The sequence below is a fragment of the Taudactylus pleione genome, unplaced genomic scaffold (assembly GCF_031769625.1).
Source record: "Taudactylus pleione unplaced genomic scaffold, aTauple2 ptg000398l, whole genome shotgun sequence".
In the NCBI taxonomy this organism is placed as follows: domain Eukaryota; kingdom Metazoa; phylum Chordata; class Amphibia; order Anura; family Myobatrachidae; genus Taudactylus; species Taudactylus pleione.
In genome coordinates, this window is record NW_028284800.1 from 1,396,362 (window position 1) to 1,418,683 (window position 22,322).

Consider the following 22,322-nt stretch of genomic DNA (forward strand, 5'->3'; position numbering starts at 1 on the left):
GTATAATATGCTGTAAGGTGTACGGTGTGCTTTATACAGTCTGTATTATATGCTGTAATGTACATAGAGTGCTTTATACAGTCTGTATAATATGCTGTAAGGTGCACGGTGCTTTATACAGTCTGTATAATATGCTGTAAGGTGTATGGTGCTTTATACAGTCTGTATAATATGCTGTAAGGTGTACGGTGTGTCTTTATACAGTCTGTATAATATGCTGTAAGGTGTACGGTGTGTCTTTATACAGTCTGTATAATATGCTGTAATGTGCATGGAGTGCTTTATACAGTCTGTATAATATGCTGTAATGTGCATGGAGTGCTTTATACAGTCTGTATAATATGCTGTAAGGTGCACGGTGCTTTATACAGTCTGTATAATATGCTGTAAGGTGTACGGTGTGCTTTATACAGTCTGTATAATATGCTGTAAGGTGTACTTTATACAGTCTGTATAATATGCTGTAATGTGTACAGTATGTTTTATACAGTCTGTATAATATGCTGTAATGTGCATGGAGTGCTTTATACAGTCTGTATAATATGCTGTAATGTGCATTGAGTGCTTTATACAGTCTGTATAATATGCTGTAAGGTGTACGGTGTGTCTTTATACTTTCTGTATAATATGCTGTAAGGTGTACGGTGTGCTTTATACAGTCTGTATAATATGCTGTAATGTGCATGGAGTGCTTTATACAGTCTGTATAATATGCTGTAAGGTGTAGTTTATACAGTCTGTATAATATGCTGTAAGGTGTACAGTATGTTTTATACAGTCTGTATAATATGCTGTAAGGTGTACGGTGTGTCTTTATACTTTCTGTATAATATGCTGTAAGGTGTACGGTGTGCTTTATACAGTCTGTATTATATGCTGTAATGTACATAGAGTGCTTTATACAGTCTGTATAATATGCTGTAAGGTGCACGGTGCTTTATACAGTCTGTATAATATGCTGTAAGGTGTATGGTGCTTTATACAGTCTGTATAATATGCTGTAAGGTGTACGGTGTGTCTTTATACAGTCTGTATAATATGCTGTAAGGTGTACGGTGTGTCTTTATACAGTCTGTATAATATGCTGTAAGGTGTACGGTGTGTCTTTATACAGTCTGTATAATATGCTGTAATGTGCATGGAGTGCTTTATACAGTCTGTATAATATGCTGTAATGTGCATGGAGTGCTTTATACAGTCTGTATAATATGCTGTAAGGTGCACGGTGCTTTATACAGTCTGTATAATATGCTGTAAGGTGTACGGTGTGCTTTATACAGTCTGTATAATATGCTGTAAGGTGTACTTTATACAGTCTGTATAATATGCTGTAATGTGTACAGTATGTTTTATACAGTCTGTATAATATGCTGTAATGTGCATGGAGTGCTTTATACAGTCTGTATAATATGCTGTAATGTGCATTGAGTGCTTTATACAGTCTGTATAATATGCTGTAAGGTGTACGGTGTGTCTTTATACTTTCTGTATAATATGCTGTAAGGTGTACGGTGTGCTTTATACAGTCTGTATAATATGCTGTAATGTGCATGGAGTGCTTTATACAGTCTGTATAATATGCTGTAAGGTGTAGTTTATACAGTCTGTATAATATGCTGTAAGGTGTACAGTATGTTTTATACAGTCTGTATAATATGCTGTAAGGTGTACGGTGTGTCTTTATACTTTCTGTATAATATGCTGTAAGGTGTACGGTGTGCTTTATACAGTCTGTATAATATGCTGTAATGTGCATGGAGTGCTTTATACAGTCTGTATAATATGCTGTAAGGTGTACTTTATACAGTCTGTATAATATGCTGTAAGGTGTACAGTATGCTTTATACAGTCTGTATAATATGCTGTAAGGTGTACGGTGTGTCTTTATACTTTCTGTATAATATGCTGTAAGGTGTACGGTGTGCTTTATACAGTCTGTATAATATGCTGTAATGTGCATGGAGTGCTTTATACAGTCTGTATAATATGCTGTAAGGTGTACTTTATACAGTCTGTATAATATGCTGTAAGGTGTACAGTATGCTTTATACAGTCTGTATAATATGCTGTAAGATGTACAGTATGTTTTATACAGTCTGTATAATATGCTGTAATGTGCATGGAGTGCTTTATACAGTCTGTATAATATGCTGTAATGTGCATGGAGTGCTTTATACAGTCTGTATAATATGCTGTAAGGTGTACTTTATACAGTCTGTATAATATGCTGTAAGGTGTACTTTATACAGTCTCTATAATATGCTGTAAGGTGCACAGTGCTTTATATAGTCTGTATAATATGCTGTAAGGTGTACAGTATGTTTTATACAGTCTGTATAATATGCTGTAAGGTGTACTTTATACAGTCTGTATAATATGCTGTAAGGTGCACAGTGCTTTATACATTCTGTATAATATGCTGTAAGGTGTACAGTATGTTTTATACAGTCTGTATAATATGCTGTAATGTGTACAGTATGTTTTATACAGTCTGTATAATATGCTGTAATGTGCATGGAGTGTTTTATACAGTCTGTATAATATGCTGTAATGTGCATGGAGTGTTTTATACAGTCTGTATAATATGCTGTAAGGTGTACGGTGTGTCTTTATACAGTCTGTATAATATGCTGTAAGGTGTACTTTATACAGTCTGTATAATATGCTGTAAGGTGCACAGTGCTTTATACAGTCTGTATAATATGCTGTAAGGTGTACAGTATGTTTTATACAGTCTGTATAATATGCTGTAATGTGTACAGTATGTTTTATACAGTCTGTATAATATGCTGTAATGTGCATGGAGTGTTTTATACAGTCTGTATAATATGCTGTAATGTGCATGGAGTGTTTTATACAGTCTGTATAATATACTGTAAGGTGTACGGTGTGTCTTTATACAGTCTGTATAATATGCTGTAAGGTGTACTTTATACAGTCTGTATAATATGCTGTAAGGTGCACAGTGCTTTATACTGTCTGTATAATATGCTGTAAGGTGTACAGTATGTTTTATACAGTCTGTATAATATGCTGTAATGTGCATGGAGTGTTTTATACAGTCTGTATAATATGCTGTAATGTGCATGGAGTGTTTTATACAGTCTGTATAATATGCTGTAAGGTGTACGGTGTGTCTTTATACAGTCTGTATAATATGCTGTAATGTGCATGGAGTGCTTTATACAGTCTGTATAATATGCTGTAATGTGCATGGAGTGCTTTATACAGTCTGTATAATATGCTGTAATGTGCATGGAGTGCTTTATACAGTCTGTATAATATGCTGTAATGTGCATGGAGTGCTTTATACAGTCTGTATAATATGCTGTAATGTGCATGGAGTGCTTTATACAGTCTGTATAATATGCTGTAATGTGCATGGAGTGTTTTATACAGTCTGTATAATATGCTGTAATGTGTACGGTGTGTCTTTATACAGTCTGTATAATATGCTGTAATGTGCATGGAGTGCTTTATACAGTCTGTATAATATGCTGTAATGTGCATGGAGTGCTTTATACAGTCTGTATAATATGCTGTAAGGTGTACTTTATACAGTCTGTATAATATGCTGTAAGGTGTACTTTATACAGTCTATAATATGCTGTAAGGTGCACAGTGCTTTATATAGTCTGTATAATATGCTGTAAGGTGTACAGTATGTTTTATACAGTCTGTATAATATGCTGTAAGGTGTACTTTATACAGTCTGTATAATATGCTGTAAGGTGCACAGTGCTTTATACATTCTGTATAATATGCTGTAAGGTGTACAGTATGTTTTATACAGTCTGTATAATATGCTGTAATGTGTACAGTATGTTTTATACAGTCTGTATAATATGCTGTAATGTGCATGGAGTGTTTTATACAGTCTGTATAATATGCTGTAATGTGCATGGAGTGTTTTATACAGTCTGTATAATATGCTGTAAGGTGTACGGTGTGTCTTTATACAGTCTGTATAATATGCTGTAAGGTGTACTTTATACAGTCTGTATAATATGCTGTAAGGTGCACAGTGCTTTATACAGTCTGTATAATATGCTGTAAGGTGTACAGTATGTTTTATACAGTCTGTATAATATGCTGTAATGTGCATGGAGTGTTTTATACAGTCTGTATAATATGCTGTAATGTGCATGGAGTGTTTTATACAGTCTGTATAATATGCTGTAAGGTGTACGGTGTGTCTTTATACAGTCTGTATAATATGCTGTAAGGTGTACTTTATACAGTCTGTATAATATGCTGTAAGGTGCACAGTGCTTTATACTGTCTGTATAATATGCTGTAAGGTGTACAGTATGTTTTATACAGTCTGTATAATATGCTGTAATGTGCATGGAGTGTTTTATACAGTCTGTATAATATGCTGTAATGTGCATGGAGTGTTTTATACAGTCTGTATAATATGCTGTAAGGTGTACGGTGTGTCTTTATACAGTCTGTATAATATGCTGTAATGTGCATGAAGTGCTTTATACAGTCTGTATAATATGCTGTAATGTGCATGGAGTGCTTTATACAGTCTGTATAATATGCTGTAATGTGCATGGAGTGCTTTATACAGTCTATATAATATGCTGTAATGTGCATGGAGTGCTTTATACAGTCTGTATAATATGCTGTAATGTGCATGGAGTGCTTTATACAGTCTGTATAATATGCTGTAAGGTGTACGGTGTGCTTTATACAGTCTGTATAATATGCTGTAATGTGCATGGAGTGCTTTATACAGTCTGTATAATATGCTGTAATGTGCATGGAGTGCTTTATACAGTCTGTATAATATGCTGTAATGTGCATGGAGTGTTTTATACAGTCTGTATAATATGCTGTAATGTGTACGGTGTGTCTTTATACAGTCTGTATAATATGCTGTAATGTGCATGGAGTGCTTTATACAGTCTGTATAATATGCTGTAATGTGCATGGAGTGCTTTATACAGTCTGTATAATATGCTGTAAGGTGTACTTTATACAGTCTGTATAATATGCTGTAAGGTGTACTTTATACAGTCTCTATAATATGCTGTAAGGTGCACAGTGCTTTATATAGTCTGTATAATATGCTGTAAGGTGTACAGTATGTTTTATACAGTCTGTATAATATGCTGTAAGGTGTACTTTATACAGTCTGTATAATATGCTGTAAGGTGCACAGTGCTTTATACATTCTGTATAATATGCTGTAAGGTGTACAGTATGTTTTATACAGTCTGTATAATATGCTGTAATGTGTACAGTATGTTTTATACAGTCTGTATAATATGCTGTAATGTGCATGGAGTGTTTTATACAGTCTGTATAATATGCTGTAATGTGCATGGAGTGTTTTATACAGTCTGTATAATATGCTGTAAGGTGTACGGTGTGTCTTTATACAGTCTGTATAATATGCTGTAAGGTGTACTTTATACAGTCTGTATAATATGCTGTAATGTGTACAGTATGTTTTATACAGTCTGTATAATATGCTGTAATGTGCATGGAGTGTTTTATACAGTCTGTATAATATGCTGTAATGTGCATGGAGTGTTTTATACAGTCTGTATAATATGCTGTAAGGTGTACGGTGTGTCTTTATACAGTCTGTATAATATGCTGTAAGGTGTACTTTATACAGTCTGTATAATATGCTGTAAGGTGCACAGTGCTTTATACAGTCTGTATAATATGCTGTAAGGTGTACAGTATGTTTTATACAGTCTGTATAATATGCTGTAATGTGTACAGTATGTTTTATACAGTCTGTATAATATGCTGTAATGTGCATGGAGTGTTTTATACAGTCTGTATAATATGCTGTAATGTGCATGGAGTGTTTTATACAGTCTGTATAATATGCTGTAAGGTGTACGGTGTGTCTTTATACAGTCTGTATAATATGCTGTAAGGTGTACTTTATACAGTCTGTATAATATGCTGTAAGGTGCACAGTGCTTTATACTGTCTGTATAATATGCTGTAAGGTGTACAGTATGTTTTATACAGTCTGTATAATATGCTGTAATGTGCATGGAGTGTTTTATACAGTCTGTATAATATGCTGTAATGTGCATGGAGTGTTTTATACAGTCTGTATAATATGCTGTAAGGTGTACGGTGTGTCTTTATACAGTCTGTATAATATGCTGTAATGTGCATGGAGTGCTTTATACAGTCTGTATAATATGCTGTAATGTGCATGGAGTGCTTTATACAGTCTGTATAATATGCTGTAATGTGCATGGAGTGCTTTATACAGTCTGTATAATATGCTGTAATGTGCATGGAGTGCTTTATACAGTCTGTATAATATGCTGTAATGTGCATGGAGTGCTTTATACAGTCTGTATAATATGCTGTAAGGTGTACGGTGTGCTTTATACAGTCTGTATAATATGCTGTAATGTGCATGGAGTGCTTTATACAGTCTGTATAATATGCTGTAAGGTGTACTTTATACAGTCTGTATAATATGCTTTAAGGTGTACTTTATACAGTCTGTATAATATGCTGTAAGGTGCACAGTATGTTTTATACAGTCTGTATAATATGCTGTAAGGTGCACAATATGTTTTATACAGTCTGTATAATATGCTGTAAGGTGTACTTTATACAGTCTGTATAATATGCTGTAATGTGTACAGTATGTTTTATACAGTCTGTATAATATGCTGTAATGTGCATGGAGTGTTTTATACAGTCTGTATAATATGCTGTAATGTGTACTTTATACAGTCTGTATAATATTCTGTAAGGTGCATGGAGTGCTTTATACAGTCTGTATAATATGCTGTAAGGTGTACTTTATACAGTCTGTATAATATGCTGTAAGGTGTACAGTATGTTTTATACAGTCTGTATAATATGCTGTAATGTGTACTTTATACAGTCTGTATAATATGCTGTAAGGTGCTCGGTGCTTTATACAGTCTGTATAATATGCTGTAAGGTGTACTTTATACAGTCTGTATAATATGCTGTAAGGTGTGCTTTATACAGTCTGTATAATATGCTGTAAGGTGCACGGTGCTTTATACAGTCTGTATAATATGCTGTAAGGTGTACGGTGTGCTTTATACAGTCTGTATAATATGCTGTAATGTGCATGGAGTGCTTTATACAGTCTGTATAATATGCTGTAATGTGCTTGGAGTGCTTTATACAGTCTGTATAATATGCTGTAAGGTGTACGGTGTGCTTTATACAGTCTGTATAATATGCTGTAATGTGCATGGAGTGCTGTATACAGACTGTATAATATGCTGTAAGGTGCACGGTGCTTTATACAGTCTGTATAAAATGCTGTAAGGTGTATGGTGTGCTTTATACAGTCTGTATAATATGCTGTAAGGTGTATGGTGTGGTTTATACAGTCTGTATAATATGCTGTAAGGTGTATGGTGTGCTTTATACAGTCTGTATAATATGCTGTAAGGTGTATGGTGTGCTTTATACAGTCTGTATAATATGCTGTAATGTGCATGGAGTGTTTTATACAGTCTGTATAATATGCTGTAATGTGTACAGTATGTTTTATACAGTCTGTATAATATGCTGTAAGGTGTACAGTATGTTTTATACAGTCTGTATAATATGCTGTAAGGTGTACAGTCATGGCCAAAAGTTTTGAGAATAACACTAGTATAGGTTTTCACAAAGTTTGCTACTTCAGTGTTTTTAGACCTTTTTGTCAGATGTTACTTTGGTATACTGAAGTAAAAAGTGTCAAAGGCTTTTATTGAAAATTACATTACGTTTATGCAAAGAGTCAATATCTGTAGTGTTGACCTTTGTTTTTCAAGACCTCTGCAATGCTGTCAGTCATGCTGCTAATTTTCTTGTCTTTGTTTCCCAGCTCTTTCCTGCAACAGAGCCAAGCACCACCTTTCTCCAGACTCCAGCACAGCCCACAGCCAATCTACCTCAACCATCTGGCCAAGCTCCACCACCGTCTCAAGTGTCTGTCCCGGTCCCAGCACCTGGACAGGTGAATAACAAACGTGACGCCCACATCTGTGGGAGGAATGGCAGAAATTTAGGGAAAATACATTTTATGTGCCTTTTTTTTTTTGTTACTATTAACCGTTTAGTGAGTGAGGTTGTCCACTTACATAGAAGTAGACCTTCTATTATATAGAGATGGTAGCACTTCCTCAGTGACGTGCTCTTGATTAACAGGACTTGGCTCATTCTACCTTCTATCTGTTTTGTATTGTTACTTGTTCTATTCGTCCCATGAGATGTTTCAAATTTTAGGATTTGGTGAGGAATAGATTATTGTTGTTATATCCTAACATGTAATTATTGTTTCTGACTTTTATATTGAATCTGCATCTCAATATGAATATAAATGTCTTTTATTTATCCAGGCTACTCTCGTAGCTCCTGTGCCTCCTACTTCAGAAGAAGTTAAAGCTGTTATTAGTTTAGTATTACGATTAAGGTAAGTTTCATTTACTTTTTATCCAGTAGCATCCTAGTGTTGTCTGCTTACAAATTCAGGAGTCCAGTTTGAGACTAAACATTGCGTACAATCTTTCACACGCACATTGTATGCTAGAAGTAATGGTGACCAATGTCAAAAATTTCCATAGTACATGTTTTTATTCAATAAACCCATTTTTTTGTGTAATTTTATAATTTCATTAATTGGATAATTTTATATAGCTATAATTCTATTCAGTTTTGTTGCAACACTTCCCCCTGTTGGTAGAGACACCAGCATGTTACAGCAGCCTGATTAACCAGAATACTGAAATATAATTAAACTAAATGAAACCAGAAATTGCAGCCAGAATAGATGTAAAATTTTTGTAACGTTGAAATAATTTAATGCTGATGTTGGTTGCCATAATACATGACCTGCGGACCTTAAACGTGCTGGCCATACATTGTTTAAGGTCATTAGGAGGCCAAATTGTACAGATCTGGTTGGTTGACTGTCCAGGAGAGTAACATGAGGCCCATGCACTGTGGTTAGGGATGTCTGGTGCTTATGTAATAATCAGTCTAACACATTTTTCCAGATAAATCTGCAGGATATTACATTTCCACAGAAAATGTCATTGTATTTCAGCTTTAAATAGTAAAGCTGGGTACACACGTAAAGATTTTCTGTCCAACCATCCAACTAGTTGATTGGTTGGAATGAAAATCTGGTAACGTATGAGAGTAAATGATGATCAGCAATTTGCTCCTAAATGCCAGAAAACAGATGGAAATGGTCGTTCAGACAAGTTTGTTAAATGTTTGATCTAAACAATTTGTTCAAACAGTTTTTGTCCATTTTCCGGCGTTTGGGAGCAAATTGCTGATTGTCATTTGCTTTCATACTTTGCCAGATTTTCATTCCAACCAATCAAGTAATTGGATGGTTGGACAGAAAATCTTTAGATGTGTATGCACCTTTAGATACTTTTATCTAAATATATTATTTTTAGTATTTCACACCTTTTATATTGTTTAGGGATGTGCAGGCTCGGATTAGTTCGGATTTTCCCGCCAAGCTCAGATTTTTTCCCACCAAAAACGTCATCTTTCATGAGCAAACATCATCATTCCTGGACAATAGTCCATGAAAGATGATGTTTGTCCATGAAAGATGAAGTTTTGCCTCTTTCTGAGCCCCAATTTTTGGCGGCAAAAATCCAAATTTGGCGGGAAAATCCGAACTAATCCGAGCCTGCACATCCCTAATATTATTTATATATATTTTTGAATTGTCTCCTCAGAAACACAAAGAGAGAACTCAATGATATTCGGTTTGAGTTTACTCCTGGAAGAGGTGAGATATTTATATATTTATTTCTTTTTAAATAAAATTCTTGCTTCAAACAGGAAAAAACAAATTGATGAATGCAAAAAAAGTTGCTCACTGGGTCATGCCATACCACCTCAATTATCTGGTCTTTTAGACTGGCTCATCGTCATATTTGCGACATTAGGGTTTGGATATGAATCGGAATGTTTCAGTGTTTTCTCACATTTGATGTCACCTGATTCGATCATAGCTTTTAGGCTAGAGTTTCCCCAACTCCACCATTACAGTTCAAGGTTTTAAGGATATCCATACTTGAGTCCAGATGGTTAAATCAACTTGACAGAGCTGCTAATTATGTCACCTGTACTCAGCCTTAAATCGTGGGCTGTAATGGTGGGGGTTGGGAGACTCTGCATTAGGCCATGTGGACAGGCTATGTGGCTGTTTCAGAAATAAGCTGTTTTTTTTTAGTAGTAAACCATAATGATGCATGACATTCATTAGGTGGAGATTTGGAAGGAAATCTGTGGCTATAAAACACCTTTGTACTATGTCACTAAACAAAAGTTCTGCTCTACGTGATTACACATGGCCAGAATGTTTCCTGGCTGACTTGGGAATGTAAATGTACCACACAGTAAATGGAGGACACCACTATACTATGGGGTATATTTACTAAAAGTTAAAGTTTTTATAAGTGGAGATGTTGCCCATAGCAACCAATCACATTCTACTTAACATTTATCTATTACCTTCTAGAAGATAATAGCTAGAATCTGATTGGTTGCTATGGGCAATATCTCCACTTTAACTTTAGTGAAAATACCCCCCATGAATCTTTGTGTGATGGTGGAGAAGTACTGATTGCAAATATTTTTTGTATCAGATCATTATGCTAAAGGGAGGGGGTGTACGTTACAGTAGTATCCCACCATTATCTCCCTGAATGAAGAGCATGCATTTCCAATCAACTTTGTATAGTGTAATTGTTTTAATAACTGACCAAGATTAATTGTCTTTTGTTTTTTCCCCAGATACAGCCGATGGTGTGTCACAAGAACTTGTGTCGGCTGGCCTTGTAGATGGAAGAGACTTAGTAATCGGTAATTGTAGTTATAATAAAGGATGGCATTCCTGTCTTTTGTAAATAAGAGTTACAGTACTTTGTTTGAAATGGTCTGTGTAAGATTTGCTGCTATTGGAGTTATTTTCAGCAGATGTGACATGTGACCCTGGGTTTGAGAACTGCATATAGTACAAATGTTGTGTGACTCGTGATTGTAAGAGAGTTACAAAATTACATTTGAGTGACTAACGTCACTTCAGTTTACTTTTGTGCAAAAACAGTAGTGAGGTCCTGTCTTCCAAACATAACTCTCTATAAAAATTCTCTATATACTTTTTTGTACAATTAATGCACCCCAGCGAGTAAAGGGGCCCACACATCAGCAATCAAAAAAAACAAAAATTATTAATTGATTTTGCATCCACCCCCCCCCTTCCCGTTTTAATCATTCTCCAATCCACCAATATGCGCCTATACATTGCCGACATGTACCAGTGATTTGCAGATCATTTTCACCAAAGAACGGATCTGCCAATTGTGAAACGCTTATCATTTTACTATTAACTGTCTGCAAAACAGCTGATCGGTACCATACACTAACAATCTATAGCTCCTATTGGTCGGTGAAATCAAACGCGTTGGACATTCCTGATTTACTGATTCTGATCACATTTTGGTCTGGATCGGCAATCTGTGAACCCCATACATTTTAACACAATTGTCTTCGAAACGCAGAGTTGCCCCAGTTGATTGCTGATGTATGGGTCTTATGCCGGGTACACACTAGACATATGTCGTCCGATCCGGCAGATAGGACGTCTTATCAGGCACATCGGCCAGTGTGTACCCGCTATGTCGCTGACGATGCACCCTCTTGCGCATCTTCATCGACATCGCCTGTCAGACCTGCATGCAGGTCCGACGAGCGGTATAGTCAGCGGGGGCCATGTTGCCAAATGCTGCATGGGCCCCGCTGTCGCGCCATCGTTCCCGGCATCAGCAAGTGCGTATGCACTAGGTCGGTACACATTAGACATCGTCTAGTGTGTACCGGCCTTTACCTTTCGGAAATAGCATCCAAATTGTTACATTTCTAATTAATTCTCCTTACATAGGCGTCTCATTAGATACACTATTTTAATGAACAAGGATTTGTTATAAACTTCCAAAGACGCAGCTAGAGCTTTATGCGTGAATTAGCTATATATTGTCCATGTATAAGTAATATAGGGGGAGGTGTATCAAGTCTTCTAAAGAGAAAAATTATTTTACCTATTTTCTAAAATGTATTTGATAAATGTTAGCGAGCAGCTGATTAGTTGCTATGGGCTTCTTCTCCACTCTTTAGGAGTGTTGATATATCTCCCCTATATTTTTATGCATATCCGTTATTCAGAATGCCGATGGGGGGGGGCAGGCGGGGACTTAGGGTTAGTCTAGGGGACGGGGGGTTAGGCATCACTAAGGGGGGGGGGGGGAAGGGTTAGGATACGTTCTTACCCTAGTCGGGATCTTCATCTGCCAGCCTTACGGCGTCGGGATTCCATCTGCCGCGCTTAGATCCGGTGGTGTTACATACCGATTCCCTTTAGGTATCATATTCCTATCTAAGGAAAAATCGTTTGTTCTATGTAGTCTGTTCATCCTACTAACTCTAATATGTTGTCTGCTCTCAGTTGCAGCCAATTTACAGAAGATCGTGGAAGAGCCGCAGACAAACAGATCAGTCACCTTCAAGTTGGTATGTGAGATATGATTTGACTAAAGGGTTGTCTGGGCGGGTTCTTTGTAGTATCCAGCCCTTTTCTTGGCACACGTTATGAAAATGTCATGTAAAATAATTTTAAAATGAATTTCTTTGAAAAAAACAAAAATCTTTTTACCAATGAACTTAATACAATGCAGATATTGCTCATTGTTTTTTTGTTGTTTTTTTACACAATGTCCTAGTACAAAAAGACTGACATTTAGCAACATTTGGATGATCAATTTTGTTTTTTCATCCTACTGTATAGTAATTTGAAAAAAAAAAAAAGTATTGGAGTTTTTGGAGTTAATCTAAACCTCACACATAGGAAATATGTTGTAATGACACCAGGGGGCGCTCATTATGCTCAGCCTGCACCTCGTGTCGCACAGTATTAAATGACACGCAGTTACTTTCCTAGTCCTGGTCCTACCCGTGGACTCCACTAATTGACTGATAATAAACTAACTAGTCCCATACAAAGGACTAATAGTATAGATGGGTGCTATTGTGTGCAAAGGCATTGGCCTTCTGTTTTGTGGATCTATTGCCATTTTGTATCTTTCAAGTAGTTAAATTCTTGATGTTATTAGTAATATGCTGGGCAATATTGGATTGGATTGTGTTATTATTATTATTATTATTATTATTATTATATTCTATAGTTATATTGTATCCGTTATATTTGGAATATGTAGTTTATTTGGTTATACAGGTTGAGTCTCCCATATCCAAATATTCCGAAATACAGAATTTCTTCAGCATGACTGAGATAATGAAACCTTTGCTTTTTGATGGTTCAATGTACACAAACTTTTTTTTTTTAAGGCACAAAAGTATTAAAAATATTGTATAAAATTACCTTCAGGCTTTGTGTATAAGGTGTATATGAAACATAAATTAATTTCATGTATGTGCACAAACTTTGCTTGAGTAACAAAATTTATGAAAATATTGTATAAAATGACCTGCAGGTGTATATAACACATAAATGCATTCTGTGGTTAGATTTAGATCCCATTCCCAAGATATTTCATTATCTTATGCAAATATTCCAAAATACGGAATAATCTGATATCCAAAATAACGCTGGTCCCAAGCATTTTGGTTATGGGAGACTCAACCTGTACTGTGTTCAGTGTGTGTGTAATTGTTAATACTAATATGTCTAGGCCAGAGTGTTATTTAATACATTTAAAGAAGCCTATTGTAATCTAATGCTTGGTACACACTGGCCAATATATTGTCCATTCAATTGAACATCCGATATCTTGTGGGCGCATGAGCAGGTGTGTACCAGCGATATGTCTGTGAATGACGTCGTTCAAAGACATATCGCGTCGGCTGTGTAGCACAGCCGATGGCAGATATATCTGCAGACCACCCGTACACTTGCTGCAGAGGCCATCGGTGACTGACATCACAACTGATGGGGTACATGTAAATGCCCGCCCAGGTGCGACTTCAGGCAAGACTCATTGGGCCGACTATTGGCAAATGTGTATGCACTTACCAATCATCAGGTAGAACGGCGGATTGGCCAGAAGGCTGATCTGTCATCCTAGTTTGTACCCAGCTTAAAGTCTGGTACACACTAGGTCGACATGTTGCCCATTCGGCCGAACCGTCGACCTATCTGACGATTGGTAAGTTCATACACTTACCAATCCTCTGCTTGATGTGCCGGGCTTGACGTTACAACTAGGCGGGCATTTGAATTTGCCTATCCAGCTGAGATGTCAGTCTCCTGCGGAGCCTGCACAGATCGGCGGGTCACCCGTACACACCAGCAGATGACTTGTATAATTTCCGATATATCGGCCATCTGCTGTGCTGCAGGGCTGATCCGATATGTCTGTGAACTACTTTGTCCACAGACATATCTGGTGTACACGCTCGCCAATGTACTATAGATATATCGGCCATCCAATGGAAAGGCTGATGTATCTATCAGTGTGTAGCCAACTTCAGTCCCCTGATAGTATAATCAGACAGGTTATCTCTGAAGTCGCAGGTATTCTAATCCCATACAGCCATTTGTGTGCAGGAATCCAGACAGTGTGATGCTTTCTCTGCAGGGGATGCTCAGAAGAATGTGGCTGAAACTTTTACACTAGAGAGCCCTTGAAAGGTTTAAAAACCGCAGCCCAGGTCTAGAGAGAGTAGAGTTTGACTTGGGAGTTCAGGCTCTGAATAGGCATTACGGTGTTGTCAGTGGGAAGAATTTGTGGCATAGGGCGCTGTGTGAGCTGGTATCCAGACCAGGAGACACAGGACTACTGCTGACATTTACCTGCAGGACATCGCATGCTTCAATAATTAGGACACTATCATGGGGACTTAATAAGTGAGATATCTTTCTGGCTTATATTTGGTAAAGGTGTGTGTGTGTGTGTGTGTGTGTGTGTGTGTGTGTGTGTGTGTTAAAAGGCAGTTGCCATTTAACCAAACTGTGTGCCTAGGTGATCTGAAAACCTGTAGCCTCACACATGTTAATTTAATTTAAAATATGAGTTTAAATATGGTGTAAATCTTGACGGTATAAGACTCATAGCTAAAGTAACTAAACATTTTGATACACCTCATTTGTATTTATTACAACCCACTGACTGGTTCATTTCAGCGATACCCCTTTCACACTGCTTTCCCGGGTCGCACCCTGGATTTTGTACACTGGTCCATCCCGGATGAGACCCCTTTCTGACTAGCGGCCCATAACGTCACCACCATCACGTGCCAAGCCAGCGCTTGGAGATGAGATTTTCTCCAAGCGCTGGCTCTTCCTATTTAGTGAACGGAACCTGGGTTGCACCGACCTGGGTTACCCGTTCACACTGCACCGCAAGCGGGGTTGAACACTGCGCGTTAATTAGGTTGAAATGCCGGGTTGCTTGGCCCAGGTTGTTTCAACTGGGCCCATTCACACTGCACAATAACCCGTGTTGCTGAGCGTTCACGTGAAATAACCCGAGTTATTGCTGGCAGTGTGAAAGGGATGTAAGAGACATATTAGAGTGTGTGTATAGTTTTAAGCTAATGAAATATAGAAAAAAAACCTCTTATTTCCTGTGGCCAACGGGCGTTGTGTAGTGCGAGTGTAACACCACAGAATTTACCTTGCACATTTAGAGGGTGATTCAATTGTTTTCCCCAGCGGCTGTTACTAGTGGGCACCCAACGAAGCAATTCAATTGTTGCTTCATTCCGGAGTGAGAGCTGCCAGTGGCGACATTTCTGCTCGCAGCCTCCTGAGGTGGGTAGCAGAAATGTGTGAAAACTCCATGGTTGGGCGCCCTAACCATGGTATATCAGGCAAGTTTAGCCGCTTTATGCGACTAAACTCGGTCTTTTGGGAGCATCAAGCGCGATAAGTAATGGTTATCCAAATACTATTGAATTGATCCGTTGGGTGCCCATTAATTATCGCCGGCCAAAAAAAAATGTAATTCCCCCCTTAGGGTATTTAAGTAAAATGACTCTTAATTATATAATACCTAATAATAACACTCTCTAAGATTGCATTAAAACACATCTGAGAAAACCTACTTGGCTATATAAATCTAGCACCGGCGGAGTAAAAAGCCCATAAGACTACAAGGGGTTAATTTACTAAAGTGATAGTTTTTAGAAGTGAGTTTATATAGTGATGTTGCCCATAGCAACCAATCAGATTCTATCTATTATCTTCCAGAAGGTGCTAGTTAAATGTTAAGTAGAATCTGATTGGTTGCTATGGACAACATCGCTCTTTAAACTCACTTCTAAAAACTCTCACTTTAGTAAATTTACCCCCAATTGTCTTTCTGTTTTTGGTGAATAGTGCTCCATATATTTGTTTTAATGTAGAGGGAACTTGTATGTGCTGCTGGTGACACACCATAATCCAACTGGCGGCCAGCATTGGATATTCTTAATCATCCTTGCCCTAGCCCACCCAATCATGGTTATTAACATTACCAGGACATTTAAGAAAACTATTCTACAGCTATTGGTGTAGAAAAGAAGGCATTGCTCTTAGGAACCAATGAGATGCTACCTTTCATTTTCTAAACGATACTACAATAATAAGTTATAATTTAATTGGTTGCCAATGGCTTCTCTACATCATTACCTGAAAAACCATTCTTAGAAATGCCTTTATCCGGAAGATATGATCTGACTAGCAGGAGTCAGTAGCACATGAACCACAATGGGGGAGAGTTGTTGGGTGACATATATTTTAGGTTGGAAATCTCATTTAAATGCCTTGATTTGGAAGTCTTTTATTTTTTAGGAACTAGAGAAATCTAATCCTCTTCTTTTGTTATGAATTCTTCTCTCTCCAGGCCTCTGGGGTGGATCCATCTGACATTCCAGATGATGGGAAACTCATAGGATTTGCACAGCTCAGTATCAGCTAAGCTGCCATTGTATGAGCTGTTTCTGAATGAAATCTACATCTTCATCTTTCTAATGCTTCTCTCTTGGCCTAAAGAACCACTACTGCCAAAGAATCAAACTCTGGCTTGTTTCAGGGCTGTAACAACATGTATTACTTATCTCTTGTCTAACAAATGTCTCTTACTTAGTGTAACAAGATATACACTGAGGGGGTTAGAGCTTTGTAACAGAGACCAAAAGTGTTTTCTGCACATGATTCATTTGGATTTCCTTTTATTTTCATGTAAGATGTGCTAGTCGCCTTCTTTAGTGCTAATGGGATCACCAGCGAAACGCGTTGGTTGTCCCTTTGCCACTCTAGAGGTTCAGCTTGCGCTTCTCATACCTGTTTGTTACTGTTGCCTTATTCGAGAATACTACTGAGTATGGAACTATGGGTTTCTACCACTCCTAAACACTCAAGGCAAAGAGAAGTGAATTTTGGGATCTGATTTTTATTGGCTTTAATTTAAAGTGAACAGAAAAGAGTCTAAATAAAAACATAATAATTTGAGTCTGTTCTTTTGTCTTTATTTGTTACATAAAGATCAGAGATTTTTTTTTATCTTTTTTTTATCCTGGATGATTAAAACATTTAGTTTTTGGTAGATTTACAAAATAAAATACTGTTCAACCTGTTGTAAGTCAGGGAAGAATATGTTTGTATCAGTTGTGTTTGTGTGCAAGTTGCTGCTGTGCTGTAAATTCATAATCTGGCGTCTGCACATGGGGGGGGGCATTTATCAAAAATGATATTCTAGAGAGAAGAGTTTCGGTGTCTTGAAATCATCATCTTCTGGATGATTATAAAATGAAAGCCAAAAAGTATTATACTTCATATTTTAATGCATTGCTGTTATTGCAATAGTATTACACAATTCTCATTCTTTTAACAGTTATTTATTGAGTGATATTTTTATTTCTATACCTGATTATGCTCACTATCCAGCACTGCACATCTCGGAGAGCTCCCAGTTCTGAAGGGCTTAATAAGTACATTACAAATCTGTACTATATAGAACTATACAGAACAAGCCCTCTCTCTCTGCCAGCTACTACTGCCATGTTGCATGGCTGATGTCAGCTGTATGAATGCAGTAATATGGAAGGCTATTCATTCTATGCAGTTAAAACCTGAGGATGAATGGTTGGGGATGTGTTTGCAGACAGTGGACTGCATGCATTCGACCATCCACCTAAAATTAATATTCAGCAGTAAAGGTAAGTGCTAGAAGTATATCTGCTATTCGACAAAGGAAAGGGCTTATATTTGCAATTTAGAGCCTTTAGGCTTAAATAAAAGCCCACAAGGTGGAGTTCTTTGTTTAGGCACATGGAAATTCTTGTACAGTACTCTGAACCCAGACACTGAAGAATTACTTAGAGCTATAATAATTAGAGTAAATGAAATCCACAACACCATAAGATATCACAGTGCCTGACCATTAGTCCTGAACCATAAGCTGGTCACATTGGTGCAGATTTGGGCTGACCGTTTAACCAGTCGGGGTGTATATAGTAATAATTAATACCTCCATCTGCGCAGGTTTCATGTAATTTGCAACCCAGAATTTAGTGGTGGAACACAAACTGTGGTCTGGCCATATGATCTGGTGCCACAATACGAAGTTGGTTCAATAAGTAATGTAACAAGACCTCTCACATGTGTAATGGTCTTTATTTATAATTTCCCACCAGGCCAGAGCAGGTAGACCACTGCTTCTCCTCACATCCATTAGACTGCACCTCATATCAGTCATATTGTCCCAACATCAGTTGTAAGCTAGCGGGGCTGGCGGAAACATGGTCAGACATTGAGGTGTGTAGTGTGATCAGGTTTCTGCATCTAAAGGGCATATTAGCAGCTGAAATTCATTGCCAACTTGTCGATGTGTACAGTGATAACGTCATGTCACGGAAACAGGTTTAGTGCACTGACTTTGATAACGCTAGGCCACACTCAGCCAACTGCACTCTTGAATTGTTTTGGCGTTACCATTGGGAGGTACTGGGGCATTCTCCCTACAGCCCTGACCTGGCACTGAGTGATTTCCATCTCTTTGCACCATTGAGGACACACCTGGGTGGAAGGCAATTTGCAACCGACGGTGAAGTTTGGCAAGCAGTCATATCCTGTCTTTAGGCGCTTGACACTGATTTCTTCTATGACGGGATTGATGCCTTGGTGTACTGTTGGACCAATTGCTTAGACAAGTATGAGGACTTTGTGGAAAAAGAATCTGTACTAAGGCCATACTATTGATTATACATATACAGTATGTACGAGTTTAATAAATTTACGCAATAAGGTATTGTTACCGTGTGTGTGTGTGTATAGATATATATAATGTACTAGCTGAAGTACCTGCGTTGCCCAGGTTTAAATCTTTGAAGTTATTAAGTTAGGCATCCCAGACCAATTGCCACCCCTCTGTGAAGTTTTCATTAAAATCCATCCAGTGGGAGGCCCTGAACAGGCTCCCTGGGTCAAAGTTCTGCCCAGCGTACACCATCGGGAGGTCCGACCGGGACCTCAACCTCCTAGTAGGTCTTCTGGGATCCAATGTTACCACTCTTTGAAGTTTTGGGCCATATCCATCCCAGTGGAAGGCTCAGAACAGACTCCCTGGGTCAAAGTTCTGCCCAGCGTACAGCAATGGGAGGTCCGACCGAGACCCTACCCCCCCCCCCCTTAATCCTGGCCAGAATCCAACTGGACCACCTTGAGTTGGTTTCATCCCAATCGGTGCAAGGCAGGCACCACGCTCCATGGGAGGTTTCTGTCCTCCCTGAGCTCGCCTTAAGACACCTGCGTTACGGTTTGACAGGTGTACCGCCCCAGTCAAACTCCCCACCTGCCACTGTCCGATTGCATAACCGAACAGACCAATTAATTTTATATATAAGATAACATTTGTCACATCCTCATTTATATTACCTTCAATGAGGAAACGTTCTGCACTGCTAAGCCTAGTCATGTTCTGTTTAGCTACTCTGAATCTTGTCTGTGTATGTTTTAGGACTGCAGACTCTGGCCATGTACCATGAAATGTTACCTAAGACTGTTGACACTACTTCAAATAAATTATTGTTCTTGAAAAACTACTATCCAGCAGTCATCCCCTTTTGGAACCATCTTTCACTTGGTTGTGATAGCCCAGGATCTACAGCCTCCTTATGACAGATGAGGAGAAACTAGAACATGGAATAACTAAATTTATTCTGCAATATATTGTTTAACAAAGGAATCCAAACACCAGCACAACATATTGGTGAGCTTTAATTATCCATTTTATAAAAATTTTTAGCAGATTCATGTACAATATAGTTGTAGAAAATAACTACCCTCGCCACCCTGAACCTCCATTGTTTGGCATTTAAATAACAATAGTGAGGGGGTCTTATTATAATTTGTCATGCAAAATAAAATCTTGAACTTTTTTTTTTTTCTTTAGTCAAATAAACTCCCTCGCCCAAGCATGCACACACCTATTTCTGTATGACATACACGCCTGCCTCTGGTGAAGGTAACAATTTGTAGGGTTAGTTTTTGTCAGAAGCCAATTAACCTACCAGTCTCTGTTTTGGATTGTGGGAGAAACTGGAGCACCTGGAGAAAACCCACACCCATAATGTGGAGACTGGTGAGGAGGTATATGTGACAAGGGGAGAGTCACATATAAAGAGAAGGGGGCAAGTCCTACAGTTGCACACAGGCCCCGAACCGCTATATTCAGAAAAATGCACGGGTGTTATTCACAGTAACTCGTCTCTTCATTTTCAGCACTGAGATAGATCAGTGTTTGTGGTAATGTTTCCCCATCCTGCCCCTAACCCATTTTTCCATTTGCACTAAACCATTTAAAGCGGCTGGTCCCACTTGCCACAAAGAAACCTTACAGCTCTGACTTCTTTCCACGGACCAAAAACATGCTAGTACTGTAGGATAACTGCATAGACTGGTATGAATGATTAAACATTCTCTCTAAAGTACTGCATAATATGTGGCGCCGTATAAAAAAAAATATTAATCTGTGCCCTGAGAACTGAGGTTTAGCCTGGCACGGAGCGTGTAGTGTCTTGTTACAGCTGAAGTCTGAGAAACTGAGTTTTATATAAGTTAATAACAATCCTATGTCCCGCGGATGACAAGACATCCTTAACTAGCATAAGAAGTTTCCAAGCTAGATTCTACTCTGGTGGGGTCACCAATACACACAGAAAGAAGGGTCAAGGGCTTGTACTCTGACCTCATGAAAGATACTGCGCTCCTGCCTATCTTTGGTAATAAAGGGTGAATTAGGATACAGTATGCAGGGGCTGCCGGCACATGGGATTCAGGTGGTCACACTCCTGGCGTTGGCATCCCGACTGCTGGAATTCCAAAAGTAAATAGTGGGGTTAGGGGGAGGGTTAGGTTTAGGCACCGGGAAGGGAGGGTTAGGATACCGACCGCCAGGTGTCTGTATCCTAACCCTGTCAGCATGCCATAGTATGCAGTACTATCAATGAGAGTGCTGCCACAGAAACACCAGCACAATGATTATGTGTAAGAAAAGTATTAAATGATTTGCTAAATTGTAATAAAACCTGGTTTTAAGGATAGCTATACTTGGGCACAGGTGACAATTAGTACCTCAACTGTTTTGCTTTAACCATCTGTTCTCAAGCATAGCTATCCTTAAAACCTGGACTGCTAGTGTGCCTTTAAGTTTGAGGTTGGGAAAAACTGGCCTACAACCTATTTTATTTAGGATTTTGTGATTGTTCCACTTTAAAAAGAGGTTTATTTGCCAGAGATTGGGATTCTACCTATCTAATAAAGGCTACATCCAGCTGGAGCCATCATAGGGGCTCTCCAGTGCAGACTTCCCCATGCCTATTTAACAGTGCAAATAACCAGCTGTAGACTTTTCCTGCACTACTCATTAGCTAATATTATCGGTGTGATATAGTTTGGCTGATAAGGCTTGTGATGCACTATTTAAGTTCTACTGATTTTACTGGGCTGTCTGTGGAAGTATTCCAGCACCTACCAATAACTTGCACTCAAATTTGAGTGAGGTTGCATTGTTGCAGAATCCCAAAAGAAAGGTTCAGTGATATGCAAGTCGATCATTGCTTTTAATGGATTTTTAATCCATTTTTTCTCATTATTAAAAATTGACCTTTTTTTTTGGTTCTCTTGGTCCATGACTATAAAACAATCATAGTTGCTGACTCTCTTGCTGCCCTCACCAGGAGGGGCCAAGTCTGTGGTATGGGGGGTGTGATGGCACTATTGTGGCTCCACTCTCGCTATACAATGCTGGTATTATTACAGGCATTGGAAAGTG

The 22,322-nt window shown here is 38.2% G+C and overlaps 1 protein-coding gene across 1 annotated transcript in view; it reads left to right on the top strand.

Moving 5' to 3' along the window:
- The window catches only part of OXSR1 (oxidative stress responsive kinase 1), a 118,222-nt gene extending 100,722 nt beyond the window's left edge, over positions 1 to 17,500 (top strand). Inside the window, exons 13-18 of the mRNA XM_088446426.1 lie at positions 7,850 to 7,981; positions 8,364 to 8,437; positions 9,726 to 9,778; positions 10,789 to 10,857; positions 12,497 to 12,561; positions 16,893 to 17,500. Coding sequence (XP_088302552.1) covers positions 7,850 to 7,981; positions 8,364 to 8,437; positions 9,726 to 9,778; positions 10,789 to 10,857; positions 12,497 to 12,561; positions 16,893 to 16,967 — 468 coding nt within the window. The 3' untranslated portion in view covers positions 16,968 to 17,500. The remainder of the gene's footprint in view (positions 1 to 7,849; positions 7,982 to 8,363; positions 8,438 to 9,725; positions 9,779 to 10,788; positions 10,858 to 12,496; positions 12,562 to 16,892) is intronic.
- The last annotated feature ends 4,822 nt before the right edge of the window (positions 17,501 to 22,322 follow it).